General features: G+C 43.6%; 1 protein-coding gene across 1 annotated transcript in view; it reads left to right on the top strand.

The window, feature by feature from the left end:
* B3GLCT (beta 3-glucosyltransferase) overlaps window positions 1–19,020 on the top strand; it is a 530,741-nt gene that overhangs the window by 393,667 nt on the left and 118,054 nt on the right. Inside the window, exon 8 of the mRNA XM_077298263.1 lies at window positions 17,291–17,354. Coding sequence (XP_077154378.1) covers window positions 17,291–17,354 — 64 coding nt within the window. The remainder of the gene's footprint in view (window positions 1–17,290; window positions 17,355–19,020) is intronic.

Here is a 19,020-nt window from a genome sequence, read left to right as displayed (position 1 = left end):
GTCCACCCCTCAGTGCTGAGCTGTCTGTTCAGTGATTGACAGCGCAGTTGTCCAGTCTGGTGCAAGGGTATGCTGAGCTGTCTGTGCAGTGATTGACACCTCAGTTATCCAGTCTGGTGCAGGGACATGCTCAGCTGTCTGTGCAGCGATTGACAGCTCAATTATTCAGTCTGGTGCAGGGGCATGTTGAGTTGTGTTTTGATTGACAGCCGGTCGTCCAATCTGAGACTGAGAGGTGCTGAGCTCTTGTCTGCTGCTCCAAGTTCTCCTGATTACTCAGCTATTTAACTGAGCTGGCAGTCCCAGATAGCAGTCAGCCGTAGCTTCAGCTAAATGTTGTTGGTTTACTCTGTGCCTTGAATTTTGCTTGTATGACTGCCTGACGTTGGACCTCATTCTGACCATCCATCAGTTTAACCTCTTTGCTCTGATCTGCTATTCTCCTGGTATTTTGACCTCTGACCATTACCTGACTACGGCTTTGTCTCTTCAATCTGTTTATGACGTACCTTACTGGCTATTGACCTCAGACTCCTCAACTATCCAGAGTCACAACTCTTCCGTGAGAAATGACTCAGCGTCACAAGTAGTTGACAGGTTTTTCATATGATGTAGAATAGTGATTTGTTCACTTGGTGCATTTGTACTCTCTTATCTGTTTATCACTCTTGGCCATGTTTTCCTACTTATACTCCTTGTTTATCCTATCCAGGCTTGTTTTGTCTCCCTTTCAGTGAGGCACCTTTTGTCATATATTTATACTGTATATTTTTTGAAGTTTTTTATAATAAACTTATACCTTTTAATATCTATTATAGCATATGTAAAGCATCCCTGCATGCTGCTTCCCCCTCTCCCCGCTACACTTTTGATGTGTCCCCAGTCATTAGCTAGGATGCACCAAGTATTTAAGGCACCTTCCCTTATAGGCAGGTGCCTGAGCAACATTAAAGTTTAGTAAGTTTTAAAGCTGCTAAGTCAGTTGTCAGGGCTTTTTTCGTGAAGCCTGTCCTGTTTGTACCTGAAACCTATCCCTTAGGCCTGTCCTGTTTGAATCACTATCTATAGCCTGAGTCCATCCTGTCTGAATCTGCCATTCAGTCCTGCCTGGACCCCAAGTCTGTCTGACGGTCCTGAATCTGCTCCATCTGAACCAGCTCAAATCCAATCTGGCCTTGATCTTGTTCTTGCCCTACCAGCTACTCAGAGTCCATACCTTCGTCCCTGTCCCTTTGGGGTCAACTACTGCGGTTTTGGGGTCTGTCTTGGAGTGATACCAAATGATCACCTGCAACTCAAGTCTAACCACACCATCAGGGTGAATAACCAGGTGGTCACTTATTACGCCAATACAAGCTCTCCCCGTTCCATAGAGCAGTGGGACCACACCACCAGCGTGACAGCATCGTTTTCTTCTTTTCTTGGGAAGATGCATATGTCCCTGGTGAGTGGTTAGTTATCTATATTGAAGTCCCATGCACTTTTGTGAACTGTCAATGTAAAACTATCAATGTAAAACTCCAGGACAACCCTTTCAATATTAAGACTTTTCATCCAATTTATTGCTTTAGCTACTAGAATTCACAAAGCAGGAAGATGGAGGTCCCCTTTTCCCTATGCTCCCTCTTGTAACAGTCAAATGGCAAACTGTGGTCACTGATCATCCTATGCCCCACCAGACTCTGGCACTTTTAGACAAACACCGAATGAGATTTAGTGCTCATCTTATTGCTCCATGGTTCTACCCTGTGTACAACATAGGATGATATTGGTACAGCACATTGCTTTTTAAAGTGATCTCTTAATTTTGTACCCTGGATTTTTCCAATTCTACCTCTCCCTGTTATATTACTACCCTTCCACATTTCTTGTTCTATATTTTATACTACCCAATGGAAAAAACCTCTCCTGTTTCTTTTCTCTTTATTCATTTGTAGAACAAATTAGTGATATAATAAAATCTTATGAAATCAGTAGGCATACATTTACAATAACTGGATATGGAGTCTCCAGGGTGCGTTAGGTGCACTTTGTCGTCGCTGCTTTCCTTGTGAGTGAACCTTCCACATAAATTCAGCAAAATCTTCTTCCCTGACTGAAGCAATCAGCTTTCACTTAGGCCTCCAGAGAGCAGTGTCGTGTGGTCGGTGGGAACATTTATTAAGAGCACAGTTAGAGTTTAGCCATTAAAAGGTATCAACCACTGAGGACTCTCAAAAAGAAAATCACAGTCATTGCCATATGAAATTATATTCTCAGAAGAATGCTCATAGGACTGAAGGGACCTGTTTAAGATGTGGGAAAAAAGATAACAATAACTTATTGCATGCTTTGCCTATTCAATGTATAATTAGTAGTCTGTTCAGTAAATCCCTTGGCTAATGCATGGGCTGGAAGTCATTTACTTTAATTTTGATTGTAATAAACGTAGAAAAGGAAGGAAAAGGACTGTAAGGTCATTTTATTACAAACTAAAATGGACTGTCTGGTGGAATCCACAGTATAGGCGATAACTTATTTATTGGTGGGGGCTCTGATCACTGGGATCCGCAGCGATCATCAAAATGGGGCACGTTTATCACTGATAGAAAAAAGCAACAGGGCACATGCTCAGCTACTTATTCATTCATTCCCTTGGTACTGCTCTTGGCTTTTTTCTAGCAGTGCCATAGAGAATGAATAGAGCGGCGTTCAACCTGCTGCTCCATTTTGTAACTTCGATATAAGGGATATGTCATGGTTAAAACTTTCCCGTTCTGCTGATAGGTGTGGCTTCCAGTGATTGGACTCCCACTACATCAGTAAGTTAATACCTATCCTGCGATTGGTGAGAACTAGTGATAAGCGAGTGTACTCGTTGCTCAGGTTTTCCCAAGCATGCTCGGGTGGTCTCCGAGTATTTGTGACTGCTCAGAGATTTAATTTCTGTTTCTGTAACTGCATGATTTACAGCTGCTAGCCAGCCTGAGTACATGTGGGGGTTGCTGGTTGCTAGGGAATCCCCACATGTATTCAAGCTGTCAAGCAGCCACAAATCATGCAGCTGTGGCAAGGAAAACTAAATCTCTGAGCAGTAAGAAATACTCGGAGACCACCCGAGCGTGCTCGGGCAAACTCTAGCAATGAGTATACTCGCTAATCACTAGTGATAACTGGTTTTCATCGAGCAAACCTGTTAACTTAAAGGGGTCGTCCACTACTTTCAATTAACCCCCCCAATGTATCCCCCCCCCGGGGCCCCTAATGAATTTTGTAAAAACTTTATGTTGCCGTTTTAACCTGTGAGCGGTGCTATGCCAGTGGCTGAGTCCGTGTCACGTGACCCCCAGGCTGCAGCCACCGCTAATTTCCTCCGACGTCACATAAATTTCCAGACTCTGGAAATTGACATGACGTCATCAGCAGGTGTAACCCAGCCTCCACAGACCGGTCACTCATCAAGAGTGACTGGGCTGTTGGCGGTGCTGGGGTCAGCGTGCAGGGCTGTGCTGGGATCTGCGGGTGGGGCGGTCTGCTGGCTGTGCTGGGATGTGCGGCCGGTGCTGCGATCTGCGTGCGTGGGGGGTCTGTGCGGTGGGTCTGCTGGCGGTGCTGGGATCTGCTGGCGGTGCTGGGGTGTGCGGGCGGGGGGTCTGCATGGCTGTGCGGTGGATCTGCTTTGGGCGGGGGGTCATTGATGTGTCCACAGACAGCGGTCACTCATCAAGAGTGACTGGGCTGTGGGCGGTGCTGGGGTCAGCGTGCGGGGCTGTGCTGGGATCTGCGGGTGGGGTGGTCTGCTGGCTGTGCTGGGATGTGCGGCCGGTGCTGTGATCTGCGTGCGCGGGGGGTCTGCGCGGTGGGTCTGCTGGCGGTGCTGGGATCTGATATCGGTGCTGGGGTGTGCGGGCGGGGGGTCTGCGTGGCTGTGCGGTGGATCTGCTTTGGGCGGGGGGGGTCATTGGTGTGTGTCTCTGTGTGCAGGCATCGTCCGATGGGATTACAAGTCCCTTCGGGCTATGCCTGCAACAGTGATTGACACATTAGCCAATGATGGGACAGTAGTAGTCCCATCATCCGGCTAATGTGTTGAATGTAAAAAAAACACACATATACAGTACATACATACAACATACATTACACACATACAGTACATACAACATACATACAACATACATTACACACATACAGTGCACACAACATACATATAGACATACAACACACATACAACATGCACCATGTGACATGCAGCATGCACCATGTAACATGCAACGTACAGCATGCGACATGCCCCATGCGACATACAACATGCACCATGCGACATGCAACATGCGACATACAACATGTGACATACAACATGCGCCATGTAACATGCACCATGCAACATGTACCATGCGACATACAACATGCAGCATGCAACATGCGACATACAACATGCACCATGCACCATACAGCATACCACATACAGTACGTACATACAGTACATACATACAACATACATATAGACACACAATACATAAAACATAAAGTACATACTCACCATCACCTTGTCACCTTGATCCCCGAAGCCATTGTCAACTGTAAAAAATATTAAAATAATAAACAAACAATATACTCCCTGATCCGCCGATATCCAATTAAAACGAGTGTCCCACGACGATCTCCCGTGGAGAGCAGCAGTATCAGCTGATGCGACCGCTCTCCAGGGGCTCCAGGAATACAATGACGGAAGGTATCCTTCCGCACTGTATTCCTCCACCCCTGTGAGAAATAGTCCCTAGTCTCACTTGTGGCACTTCTGTGTGGGAAAATTCTCACACAGCTTTGCCATACCCTGAACTAAGGTAACCTCTTCAGTGATGCACTGCAGGAGCCATTGTCTCCTGTCAGTGTGTCACTGAAGGTCTATAGAGCAGTGACATCACCCGATGTCACTGTTCTATAGGGGAGATTGTCGTGGGACACTCGTTATTAATTGGACTGCGTCAGATTGGGAGTATACGGGTTATTATTTTAATTTTTTTGCAGGCGATCGAGTATGGTAAGTATGGTTAAATTAAGAATATTAAAATACTTTTTTCTCGCTGTGTCTTTAATTTTTTCTTTAACCCTTTCACTACTGTAGGATTAATACACTGTGTTCCAAATTATTATGCACAAAGAGTTTAGGAGTGATAAGGTTAGAATTTTTTTGTTTGTCATTTACACTCATTGATGGTGATGTGTGTCAGGGCTCTTTATATCACTGAAAGCAATTGCAGATACCTGTGCAAATTAGTTTGGCAGGTGTGTCCAAATAAAGGCAAGACTACTTAAGAAGGCTGTTCCACATTATTAAGCGGCCTACATTTTTTGCCAAAATGGGAAAGAAAAAGGATGTGTCGGCTGCTGAGAAGCAACAAATTGTGGAGTATTTAGGTCAAGGCATGACTACAATCAACATTGCCAAGACACTTCATCGTGATCATCGCACAATCAAGAAGTATGTAGCTGATTCCCAGGACACACGTGGGCGTGCTGATAAGGAAAAATTGAGGACTCTTTCCAACAGGCAATTGCGTAAGGTTAAAAGAGCAGCTGCAAAAATGCCTGGTCATAGCAGCAGACAAGTTTTTGAAGCTGCTGGTGCCTCCAACGTCCCCAGAACAACAAGGTGCAGGGTCTTTCAGAGGTTTGCAGCTATGCGTATGCCATCCTGTCGACCACCTCTATCCACTGCACACAAGCAGAAACGGCTCCAGTGGCCCAAACGATACTTGAAGACTGACTTCCAAACTGTATTGTTCACCGATGAGTGCCGTGCAACGCTCGATGGTCCACATGGATGGAGTGGAGGATGGCTGGTTGATGGGCACCCCATGAAAACACGGCTAAGGCGCCAACAAGGAGGAGGTGGAGTAATGTTTTGGGCTGGAATCATGGTGAGAGAGATTATCGGCCCCTTTATGATCCCTGAAGGGGTAAAGATGAACTCCATAATCTATGTGGAGTTTCTAAAACAACACTTCCTGCCATGGTTCAAGAGGAAGAACCGTGCTTTCCGCAGCAAGATCATTTTCATGCATGATAATGCACCGTCTCATGCTGCAAAAAACACATCTGCATCTCTGGCTGCTATGGGCATAAAAGAGGACAAACTTATGGTGTGGCCACCATCTGACCTCAACCCCATTGAGAACCTCTGGAGCATCATCAAAAGGAGTGTCTATGATGGCGGGAGGCAGGTCACATCTAAGCAACAGCTCTGGGAGGGTATTCTGTCCCCATGCAAAACAATTGAAGCAGAAACCATCCAAAAACTGACAAATTCAATGGACGAGAGCGTTCAGAAGCTTCTTTCGAACAAGGGGTCCTATGTGCAAATGTAACATCACCTAGAATAAAGTTTTCACTTTAAAACTGTTTGATTTCATTTTATAATAAGCTGATAATGCTTATAACTTCACAATTGACCATTTTTTTGTTCAAAATTTAAAAAAAAGGTTGAAAACTCTGCTATGCATAATAATTTGGAACATGCATTTTGAGTGTTTATTTTTTTTTTTTTAAAAGATACTGTTTTCATAGGCAGTTTGTTCCAAAACATTGCAATTATACTAGAATAGTAGATGACTGGAAAATGACAATGACTGCAATTCAGATAGGTAATTTAGAGAAAATATGAGGAAATATTATTTGCATAATAATTTGGAACACAGTGTAATGGATAGGTGTCTTATTGACGCCTCTCTATTATTAACCGGGCTTAATGTCACCTTACATTAGCAAGGTGACATTAACCCCTTATTACCCCATATCCCACCACTACAGGGGAGTGGGAAGAGAGAGGCTAAGTGCCGGAATTGGTTCATCTTACAGATGCGCCATTTCTGGGGCGGCTGGGGGCTGCTATTTGTAGCCGGAGCCACGTCGTTTGTGGGGGGTCCCCCTATTTTAATAGCCAATAAAGGCTACGCAGACAGCTGCGGGCTGATATTCATAGCCTCGGAGGGGCCATGGGTATTACCTTCCCGGGCTACAAATATTGGCCGTCGGCTTTCCCCCTCTGGTGCAGAAAATTGCACGGGAGCCCACGCCAATTTTTATTAAACTGAAACGGAATAGTACGTCAGCTGGCAGTATCCCCCGCTTTGAAGTGGGCTCCGGCGGTGAGCCCGCTTCAAAGCCGCAACTTGTCAGCTGTTTTTGATAAAAAAAAAATGTACATGATCGCTAAACGGCATGGCAAGAAAAAAAAATCAAAAGCCAAAATTATGTTTTTTTGGTCGCCGCGACATTGCATTAAAATGCAATAACGGGCGATCAAAAGATAGTATCTGCGCAAAAGTGGTATAATTAAAAACGTCAGCTCGGCACTCAAAAAATTGGCCCTCACCCAACCCGATATCTCAGAAAATATAGACGCTACGGGTATCGGAAAATGGCGCAATTATTATTATTTTTTTTTTTTTTTAGCAAAGTTTGGAATTTTTTTTCACCAGTTAGATAAAAAATAACCTAGACATGTTTGGTGTCTATGAACTCGTAATGACCTGGAGAATCATAATGGCAGGTCAGTTTTAGGCTGTCTTGCACACGTTGCAGATTTGGGTGCACAATTTTCTGCACAAAATCTGCATCTCCTGGCAGAAAACGCAGCTGCGTTTTTGATGCGTTTTTGCACATTTTTAGCATGATTTTTGATGCATTTTTTGGTGCGGTTTTTGCGTGGTTTTGATGCGTTTTTTGGTCCGGTTTTTGCGCGGTTTTAATGCAGTTTTTGGTGCGTATTTTTGTGCAGTTTTGATGCATTTTTGATGCAGATATTGGTGTGTTTATTGCTCGGTTTTGATGCGTTTTTGATGCAGTTTTTGTGTGGTTTTGATGCAGTTTTTGCGCGGTTTTGATGCGGTTTTTGTGCATTTTTTTATGCCTTTTTGGATGCGTTTTTGAAAGCTAAATACAGTAAAGATGTATTATTGAACAATAAAAAAGATTTGTGATGTCATTATTGTCCAACCTCCTCTTTTACATTTGTCCAACCCACACTCCATTACACACACAGATAGCTAGACAGATGAGATGGATAGACAGATCTACATATAGATAGATCTATAGATGCATACATCTGTCTATTCATATATCTATCTATAGATATATCTATGGATAGATATATCTATTGAAAGATGTATGGCTAGTTTAGAGTGCGTGTCCACTGTCCTGATTATATCCGGATTAGCTGCAGATTGGATGCTGAGTACTTGTAGTCCCGTCGGATGATGCCTGCACACCCCCCCAAAGACCCCCCGCACAGACCCGCACACACCCGAACAGTCCCCCACAAACCCGAACAGTCTCGCACACACCCGCACAGTCTCGCACACACCTGCAGTCTCGCACACACCCGCACAAATCCGAACAGCCCTCAGACCCCGCCCGCACACACATACACGCACACAGTCACCGCCCACACACTTCCCTCCTCCCGAACTGCAGCGTTTCTCGGACCCACATCCGCAGCAAAACTGCAGATCTTTTTTACATCTGCAGTTTTGCTGCAGATGTGCCCGACTCTATGCAAGTCTATGGTTGCAGAAACGCTGCAGTTCCGCACAAAAGAAGTGACATGCTGCAGAAAAAAAAAAGCGTTTCGCTGTGGCTTTTTCCGCAGCATGTGCACAACAAGTCAGCGGCTCCCATAGACTTACATTGGTTGTGCACTACACTGCGGATTTGATGCAATTCCGAGCAGCAAAAACGCTGCGGATCTGTAATCAAATCCGCAACTTGGGCACACAGCCTTAGCATTTAGTGAACCTAGCAAAAAAGCCAAGCAAAAAACAAGTGTGGGATTTGCACTTTTTTTGCAATTTCATCGCAGCTTGAATTTTTTTCACATTTTCTGTTACACGACATGGTAAAACCAATGGTGTCGTTCAAAAGTAGAACTTGTCCCGCAAAAGATAAGCCCTCACATATTGACGTAAAAATTATGGCTCTGGGAAGAAGGGGAGCGATAAACGAAAACGAAAAAATGAAAAAAGCTCCAGGGGTGAAGAGGTTTAGAAACATGGATATGGACATATCTATGGAAATAGACATAGATATATAGATATATCTCTGTATCTATCTATCTATCTATCTATCTATCTATCTATCATCTGTGTGTAATGGAGTGTGGGTTGGACAAATGTAAAAGAGGAGGTTTGACAGAAATGACATCACAAATCTTTTTGAAGATAATGGAGGGAGAGGAGGGAGGGGTTTGGGTGTGTTTTGGAGTGGGTGTGCTATGTTCGGACTTAGAGGCCAGTGCAATGCATCATGGAACTTGTAGTATTAGAGCACAATAAGTCAGGAAAAAGGAAGTTGTCGATTAACCCCATGAGAGCTGGAGCCAGCACTGAAGATGTGCTGCTACAGCATGATAAAAGGTACCGTATATACTCGAGTATAAGCCGACCCAAGTATAAGCCAACCCCCCTAATTTTGCCACAAAAAACTGGGAAAACTTAATGACTCGAGTATAAGCCTAGGGTGGGAAATGCAGCAGCTACCGGTAAATGTCAAAAGTAAAAATAGATACCAATAAAAGTAAAATCAATTGAGACATCAGTAGGTTGTGTTTTTGAATATCCATATTGAATCAGGAGCCCCATATAATGCTCCATAAAGTTTATGATGGCCCCATAAGATGCTCCATATTAAAATATGCCCCATATAATCATGCATAAAGGTTAATAATGGCCCCATAAGATGCTCCATAGAAACATTTGCCCAATATAATGCTGCACAAATGTTGATTATGGCCCCATAAGATGCTCCATAAAGATATTTGCCCCATATAGTGCTGCACAAACCTTGATTATGGCCCCATAAGATGCTCCATACAGACACCTGCCCCATATAATGCTCCACAAACATTAATTATGGCCCCATAAGATGCTCCATAAAGATATTTGCCCCATATGCTGCACAAACGTTATGGCCCCATAAGATACTCCATATAGACACTTGCCCCATATAGTGCTGCACAAACGTTATGGCCCCATAAGATGCTCCATACAGACACTTGCCCCATATAGTGCTGCACATACGTTATGGCCCCATAAGATGCTCCATATAGACACTTGCCCCATTTGCTGTTGCTGCAATTAAAAAAAAAATCACATACTCACCTCTCCGTCGCTCAGGCCCCGGCACTTTCAATATTTACCTGACTTCGTTCCGGCGCCGCTCAATCTTCAGCGTCTTCTGCACTGACATTCAGGCAGAGGGCGCGCACTAACCATGTCACCACGCCCTCTGACCTGAGCGTCACTGCAGAAGACACTGAAGATGGAGCGGCACCGGAACGAGGAGCAGGTGAATATCGCGCAGTTCTCCCCCTCCCCATTATACTCACCTGCTCCTGGCGCGGTGCAGTCCCTGTTTCCCCGGCACCGCAGCTTCTTCCTGTATTGAGCTGTCACCGTTGCCACTCATTACAGTGATAAATATGCGGCTCCACCCTATGGGAGGTGGAGCCGCATATTCATTACTGTAATGAGCAGTACCATGTGACCGCTCAGTACAGGAAGAAGCTGGGGAGCCAGGGACCTGCAGGTACCTCGCCAGGAGCAGGTGAGTATAATTAGACAGCCCCCGCTCCCCCTCCCCTGCCGACCCCTGGGTATGACTCGAGTATAAGCCGAGAGGGGGACTTTCAGCCTAAAAAAATGGGCTGAAAATCTCAGCTTATGCTCGAGTATATACGGTAATATTGCTAAAATAAACACAGTGGATGTTTTCAGTGGCACATAATAGCAAGATTTATGAAATTTTTTTTTTTTATAGTAGTGGACAACTTCTTTAAAAACCTGAAAGTCTTATTATGAACACTGTGCAGCTGACGTCACAATTATTGGGACCAGCGTGCCTTTTGGATGCAAACTTACTGAGGAACCAGGTAGCATGTATAATTGCACATTTTAGGCAATCAACTCCGAAGAGACATAATAAAGCCATGATTTACAGTTTACATCTTTGAGATTTTGTGCAAGTTTAGCCGAAGTTCCTCCTTAGATGTAGTTATTTGATCTATCTCCGTCACTTGCACCCTTTGAGTCCTACAGTATGTATCGCCGTATAGTAATTCGTTATTTAATTTGATTTCTCATGTTTGCTTTGTTTGGAAATATTTTTTGTAGAATATTTTTGTATGGTCAGTCGTGTTTTTTTAGATTTTTTTTTTACATGGTATTTACGAAGGTTTTTCGCTTTTACACACTATCTACTCCAAGTATGCCATTCTGCTGACCCCTTCCTATTGCAGATTTAATTAAAAGGGTTGAGCAAAAACATCCTTTGAAATGTTAAGGAATTGCAACTATTTTTCTACAAAGCCTTCTTAGTTTAGAGGCTCAAAAGTAACTGGACAAATTAACTGTATTATAAATGAAATGTTCATTTTTACTACTATGTAGAGAATGCTTTGCAGACAATGACTGCCTGAAGTCTGTAAGGCATGGATTCTGGGTTTCCTCCTTTGTGATGGTGTGCCAGGACTTTACTGCAGTGACTTCAATTGTTGCTTGTTTGTTAGACTTTCTTCCTTAAGTTTTGTCTTAAGCATGTGAAATGCTACTCGATGGGGTTTAGATCTGGTGATGGACTCGGCCATTGCAGAATATTCCACTTCTTTGCATTAGAGAACTCCTGTGTTGCTTTCACAGTATGTTTTGGGCCATTGTCAGTCTATACTGTGAAGCGGCGTCCAATCAGCCTTGCTTTGATTGCTTGCTTTGATTGAGTCTGAGCAGAAAGTGTCGTTGTGTACATTTCAGAATTCATCCAGCTGCTTCTGACTTCAATAACATCATCAATAAACACTAGTGACCCAGTACCATGGAAGCCATGCATTCCCGCCCCATCACACTGCCTCTACTATGTTGTACAGAAAATCAAGAGATGTTTTGAGCCTTCTCCATATTTTCTTTTTCTTGTCAATCTGGTACAGGTGTTTCATCAGTCCAAATAATGCTTTTTCCAGAACTGGGCTGGTGTATTAGGTGTTTTTTTGTCAAAGTCTAATCTGCCCTTTCTATTTTTAAGGGTGATTAATGGTTTGCAGCTTGTGATGAACCCTCTGTATTTGTTCTCATGAAGTCTTTTTATTGTAGTCTTAGATACTTAAACACCTACTTTCTAGAGAGTGTTCTTTATTTATTTGGGTGGATGTTGTGAAGGGGTATTTATTCACCATGCAAAGGATTATTTGATTATCCACCACTGTCATGTTCCATGGACATCCAGGCCTTTTTACATTCCCAAGCTCAATTTTTTGCAGAATGTACCAAACTGTTGATGTGGCCATGTCTAACATTTCTGCTCTCTCTCCAATGGATTTTTTTCAGCCTTATAATGGTCTGTTTTACTTCCATTGAGAGCTCATTTGACCATATGTTTTGGGTTCACAGCAATAGCTTCCAAATGCAAATACCACACCTGGAATCAGCCTCAGACCTTTTACCTGCTTAATCGAGATAATTGTCCAATTACCTTTGGTCCTTTGAAAAAAGGCAGCTACCGTATATACTCGAGTATAAGCCGAGATTTTCAGCCCAAAAAAATGGGCTGAAAGTGCCCCTCTCGGCTTATACTCGAGTCATGGTCGGCGGGTGAGGGGGAGCGATGACTGTTAAATACTCACCTGCTCCCGGCGCTCCTGACGCGGCCCCAGCATGTCCCACGATCTTTGGGCGTGGCAGCTTCTTATGTTCAGCGGTCACTGGTACCGCTCATTAAAGTAATGAATATGGACTCCACTCCCATAGGGGTGGAGCCGCATATTAATTACTGTAATGAGCGGTACCATGTGACTGCTCACTACAGGAAGAAGCTGGCGCTCCCGGAGACCGTGGGATATGCAGGGACCGCGTCAGGAGCGCCGGGAGCAGGTGAGTATTTCATATTCACCTTTACACGTTCCACCGACACTCTCCGTCTTGCACGTCCTCTGCACTGACTGTTCAGGTCAGAGGGCACGATGACGTATTAGTGTGCACGCCGCCCTCTGCCTGAACAGTCAGTGCAGAGAGACGGGACGCTGAGGAGCAGCGGGCAGCGACAAGAGGCGAGTATGTCATTTATTATTTTTTTTTAGTGCAGCAGCATTACATGTGGCACAATGTTATATGGAGCATCTATGGGGCCATAATAAACTGTATGGAGCATTATACGGAGCATCTATGGGGCCATAAAGAACTGCATGGAGCATTATATGGGGCATCTATGGGGCCATAAAGAACTGCATGGAGCATTATATGGGGCATCTATGGGGCCATAAAGAACTGCATGGAGCATTATATGGGGCCATAAAAAACTGCATGGAGCATTATATGGGACATCTATGGGGCCATAATGAACTGCATGGAGCATTATATGGGGCATCTATGGGGCCATAAAGAACTGCATGGAGCATTATATGGGGCATCTATGGGGCCATAATGAACTGCATGGAGCATTATATGGGGCATCTATGGGGCCATAAAGAACTGCATGGAGCATCTATGGGGCCATAATGAACTGTATGGAGCATTATATGGGGCTCCTGATTCAATATGGATATTCAAAAACACTTAAACTACTGATGTCTCAATTAATTTTACTTTTATTGGTATCGATTTTTATTTTTGACATTTACCGGTAGCTGCTGCATTTTCCACCCTAGGCTTATACTCGAGTCAATAAGTTTTCCCAGTTTTTTGTTGCAAAATTAAGGGAGACGGCTTATATTTGAGTATATACGGTACTTATTAAAGCTCTGTAATACATAAACCTTTTCTCCAATTAGTATGTGAATACCCTCAAATTAAAGCTGAGAGTCTGCACTTTAACCATTTAAGCCCATATTGATTATGTAACTATCTTGAATATGTTTTGGTAAACAGAAGGCAGCAAGGTGGCTCAGTGGTTAGCACTGCAGCCTTGCAATGCTGGGGTCCTGGGTTCAAATCCCACAAAGGACAACATCTACAAGGAGTTTGTATGTTCTCCCCGTGTTTGCGTGTGTTTCCTCCACGTTCTCTGTTTTCCTCCCACATTTCAAAGACATACTGATAGGGAATTTAGATTGTAAGCCCCATCGGGGACAGAGATAATATGTGCAAACTGTAAAGCGCTGCGGAATATGTTAGCGCTATATAAAAATAAATAAAATAAATGTATATACATAATATAAATGTATATATACACATATATATATATATATATATATATATATATATATATATATATATATATATATATACACTCACCGGCCACTTTATTAGGTACACCATGCTAGTAACGGGTTGGACCCCCTTTTGCCTTCAGAACTGCCTCAATTCTTCGTGGCATAGATTCAACAAGGTGCTGGAAGCATTCCTCAGAGATTTTGGTCCATATTGACATGATGGCATCACACAGTTGCCGCAGATTTGTCGGCTGCACATCCCAAAGATGCTCCATACAAGGCAGGATGGATGCATGCTTTCATGTTGTTTACGCCAAATTCTGACCCTACCATCCGAATGTCGCAGCAGAAATCGAGACTCATCAGACCAAGCAACGTTTTTCCAATCTTCTACTGTCCAATTTCGATGAGCTTGTACAAATTGTAGCCTCAGTTTCCTGTTCTTAGCTGAAAGGAGTGGTACCCGGTGTGGTCTTCTGCTGCTGTAGCCCATCTGCCTCAAAGTTCGACGCACTGTGCGTTCAGAGATGCTCTTAGGCCTACCTTGGTTGTAACGGGTGGCGATTTGAGTCACTGTTGCCTTTCTATCAGCTCGAACCAGTCTGCCCATTCTCCTCTGACCTCTGGCATCAACAAGGCATTTCCGCCCACAGAACTGCCGCTCACTGGATTTTTTTTCTTTTTCGGACCATTCTCTGTAAACCCTAGAGATGGTTGTGCGTGAAAATCCCAGTAGATCAGCAGTTTCTGAAATACTCAGACCAGCCCTTCTGGCACCAACAACCATGCCACGTTCAAAGGCACTCAAATCACCTTTCTTCCCCATACTGATGCTCGGTTTGAACTGCAGGAGATTGTCTTGACCATGTCTACATGCCTAAATGCACTGAGTTGCCGCCATGTGATTGGCTGATTAGAAATTAAGTGTTAACAAGAAGTTGGACAGGTGTACCTGATAAAGTGGCCGGTGAGTGTGTATATATATATATATATATATATATATATATATATATATATATATATATATATATATATATAATATAAAATGTCAAAACTTGTCAAAGTACTTCTGGACGTATTTGTATATTTGCTGAACCAAATTTTTCATATTTTTTTCTAGTGGTGCAGAGAGAAAGATCTAATAGTATTACCAAGCTAAGAGTGAAATATTTTGTCCTACATTTTTTTTTTACTGTAAATTTATTTTGCACTTCAAGTAATGCTCAATTTATGTGAACTTTTGGTACATTTTGACTTTCAAACTATTACTTGGATGTATGTGTTGGGTCTATCTATTGTCAGACTCTTATGACTTCTGGTGCCATTCCATAAAGGACGAGATGTTTTTCTAAGTCATGTGCAAACTATCCCACATCCATTAAGCTCATGTCAGCTGAAACTGCCATTCTAGACTGGTTCTGCCAATAGTCTTGTGTATGTGAGCCCTGGACAATTGATTGTCGGGGTAGTTAACCCCTTCCCGACATCGGGCGTAATAGTACGCCTATGTCGTACTCCCCCTGTTTCATGCTGATCTGTACAGCTGACATGTGCCCTCAACAACACGATCCACCCACGGCTGTTAACTAGTTAAGTGCCGCTATCAATTTCTGACAGCGGTATTTAACTCGCGCTTACCAGAAGCGCATTGTAAATCCCTCCTGTCGGTGAGATCGTCACATGATCACAGGTCACGATGGGTCGTCATGGCGCTGGTGCAAGATTTCAAGAAGAGGACATAGGTCATTCAAAAATCAAGGCAAGTGGAAGAGGCGGTAAATCACAGACAGTGAGGAGAAGACCCAGTGCACAATCCGGCCCTTGTGCATCGAAATCTAATCATCAGAGAACTTCAAATGGTGATCAAAGAAGATTAAAGAGAATTTCTTCACCAAAGGCATCAATGTAATAAGTATTACAGGGCCATTACAGCCATGTCTTTACAAAATTGTGTTGGACGATGCTCTTGGTCTTTCCTATGGTATAATTTTATGTGATTTTATGGGCAGAATAGAAATTATTTTCAGTCTCCGTTTACTGTTTTTTTTTTATGTTAAAATCAGATTTGTCAGTTTCTGTTTATAGAGAAAGCTATGTTTTATTACATGCAGTACAATGATTTTCATTTTATCAAGTATTTTGAGTGTTGCTCAAAATACTTGAACCTTAGACCACTTAAGTCTAAATGAGACTAAACACTTTTAGAACTCTATGAAGCCGATAACAAAATGTGCTGCCAGCAAATAATGAAATAAATGTATGAGTGGTGAGTGGATTAGCAATTCGTGTTGCTAATGATGCTCTGATTGGAAGCAGATGTGTCGTTTGTTGTAGGTTTCAATTATTGGGTTTTTACATATTAAAGTTTTGTAGAAAGATGTATCTGGCCAGAAATACTTAGGAGGTGTGACAGGAAGCACGTCTCCCAACCTTTTAAATGCTGTGATCGGTATTGATCACAGAATTTAGAGGGTTAAATTACCCGGAGCAGTGCTCCTGGCAGTGACCGCTACTTTAACGAGCTCACTGCATTGATCTCGCAGGCACATCTCCCGTACCCCACACAATCGGCATGACGAATCCCTATCTGACCCTGACATGAGTACATGTCAAAGGTTGTGAAGGTGTTTATATATTGCAGTCATCATATTATATAACACTGTGTACTTACAATTGCTCTTTTTGCCTTTCTACCTAGTAAATCTTCAGTTTACCCTTAGGTCTAAGACATCATGTGATTAAAAACATACTAGCTGAATCCTTCTAGGCTCTATGTAGAAACAGGAAGTCAGTTTTCCCTGTTTGAGTCATGGGTCATCACTGCAAAAGTCCCCGGTGGGGGGGAGGAGGGAGCAGCTGGGTCAGGAGCTGAAGAGGGGAATGATAACTGCAGGGAACAAGAGATTTCCTATTTTTACATAGAGCAGAGAAAAATTAGCTGGTTGAAAGGCCAAAATGAGCAACTGTAAGGACACAGTGCTGTATAATATGATGATTGCAATATATTAAGAAAATAAAAACTTTGATGGGAGGAGGAGAGCTTCTTGAAGGTTTATTTGTGGACCCGGTTTCCATTATGTATTAATGAGGTGCTTTTTTTTATTGTGGCATTTCTAGGCTTGCTGAGATTCTGATTAAGGATCCACCCACTTCTGATTTTACTATAGACCTGAAACACGAGGTAAGCCCATTTTTCCTTTTTTTAATCAGCAAAACATGTTATGTTGGCTATTATTGTGACTTTTAAGGTTTGCCAACATTTTAAAATGAAATTGTCCCACAAACTGGCCCCTTGTTTTTTTTATCCCATACTTTCTTCTACCACGTTCTTCCGAAAATAAGACAGGGTCTTATATTATTTTTTACTTCGAAAGATGAGTTGGGACTTATTTTAACGGAATGTCTATTTTTTTTCCGTGGGCAACAATCCACATTTATTCTTGAACAAAAGAATATAAGAGGGGAGAGGGAGGCCAGCGCTGATTGGCCTCAGTGATTACATGACATAACAATGTCACACGAGCCCTGGGACTGCCAGTGCTGACATTGCTGGAATGGTTCTGGCACTAGAGGTGGGAGTAAGGCTATGTGCACACGTTCAGGATTTCTTGCAGAAATTTCCTGAGCAAAACCAGACATTTTCTGCAAGAAATCCGCATGCATTTTTTTCGCGTCTTTGACCTGTTTTTGGCGCATTCTTCATGCGTTTTTGACTCGTTTTTTCCGGAGCTTCCCAATGCATTAAATAGTGTGAAAAACGCAAAAAGAATCCGCAAAATTAATGAGCATGCTGCGTTTTTTTTCGCCCTTAACAGCAGCGGGTGGAGTGGAGCCCACAGCTGTTAACCTGTTAAATGTTGCTGTCAGTCTCTGACAGTGGCATGTAAGGCCTCTTTCACACGTCCTGATATTTCCGGTACCGGAGATATCCGTGTCCGTATGTCCGTGTGCTCAAGTGGCACATCAGTGTGGCACACGTGCGGCATCCGTGTGCCGCCCGTGTGCCGCCTGAGGACCACACGGACCGTGCAGGAGAGACAGCGCTACACTAAGCGCTGTCCCCCCCGCATGTGGTGCTGAAGGCAGAATTCATCTCTTCTCCCCCAGCGTTCGTTGGAGTGAAGAGATGAAAGATCTTTTTTTTTTTTGGGGGGGGAGGAATATTCCCTGACTGTAATGAGCGGTACCACGTGACCGCTCACACAGGAGAAGCTGCCAGCGCAGAGAGGACAGAGGAGACATCGCGGGAGCTAGGTGAGTATTTCTTCGGCAAGGGGCCAGGCGGCGCACTGAGGGGGGAGGCGGGGGGCACATGCAAAATTTATTTTTCACAAAAAAAAAAAAAAAAAACTTGATCTTTCATCTCTTCTCTCCGGCGGGGGAGAAGAGATGAATTCCGCCTTCAGCACCACAGCGGGGGGGACAGCGCTTAGTGTAGCGCTGTCTCTCCTGCGGGCGGTACGTGCACACGGAAGAGAGTGCACACTGTTCTCCGTGTGCACGTGTGCTGTCCGTATTGTGGTCCGTGCTGCCGGTAAAAAACGGACATGTCTATGTGTTTTCAGCACGGACATACGGTCCGTGTGAAAACACGCACATGTGCATAGACCCATTCATTTAAATGGGTCTACGTGTGTCAGTGTCTCCGGTACGTGAGAAAACTGTCACTACACGTACCGGAGACACTGACGTGTGAAAGAGGCCTAACACACACTGGCAGGGTGGTGCGTCATTCACTGCTATGTATAGTACAAGTGATCAGATGATCGCAGTTTCAAGTCTCCTTAACCCATTATCTACCAATGTCCTTTTTTGGGGAAGCTTAATCTTTTGCTTCTAGCAACTAA

The sequence above is a fragment of the Ranitomeya variabilis genome, chromosome 3 (assembly GCF_051348905.1).
Source record: "Ranitomeya variabilis isolate aRanVar5 chromosome 3, aRanVar5.hap1, whole genome shotgun sequence".
Lineage (NCBI taxonomy): Eukaryota > Metazoa > Chordata > Amphibia > Anura > Dendrobatidae > Ranitomeya > Ranitomeya variabilis.
Note: the sequence above shows the minus strand (reverse complement) of the source record. Positions and strands in the feature narration are given on the sequence as shown.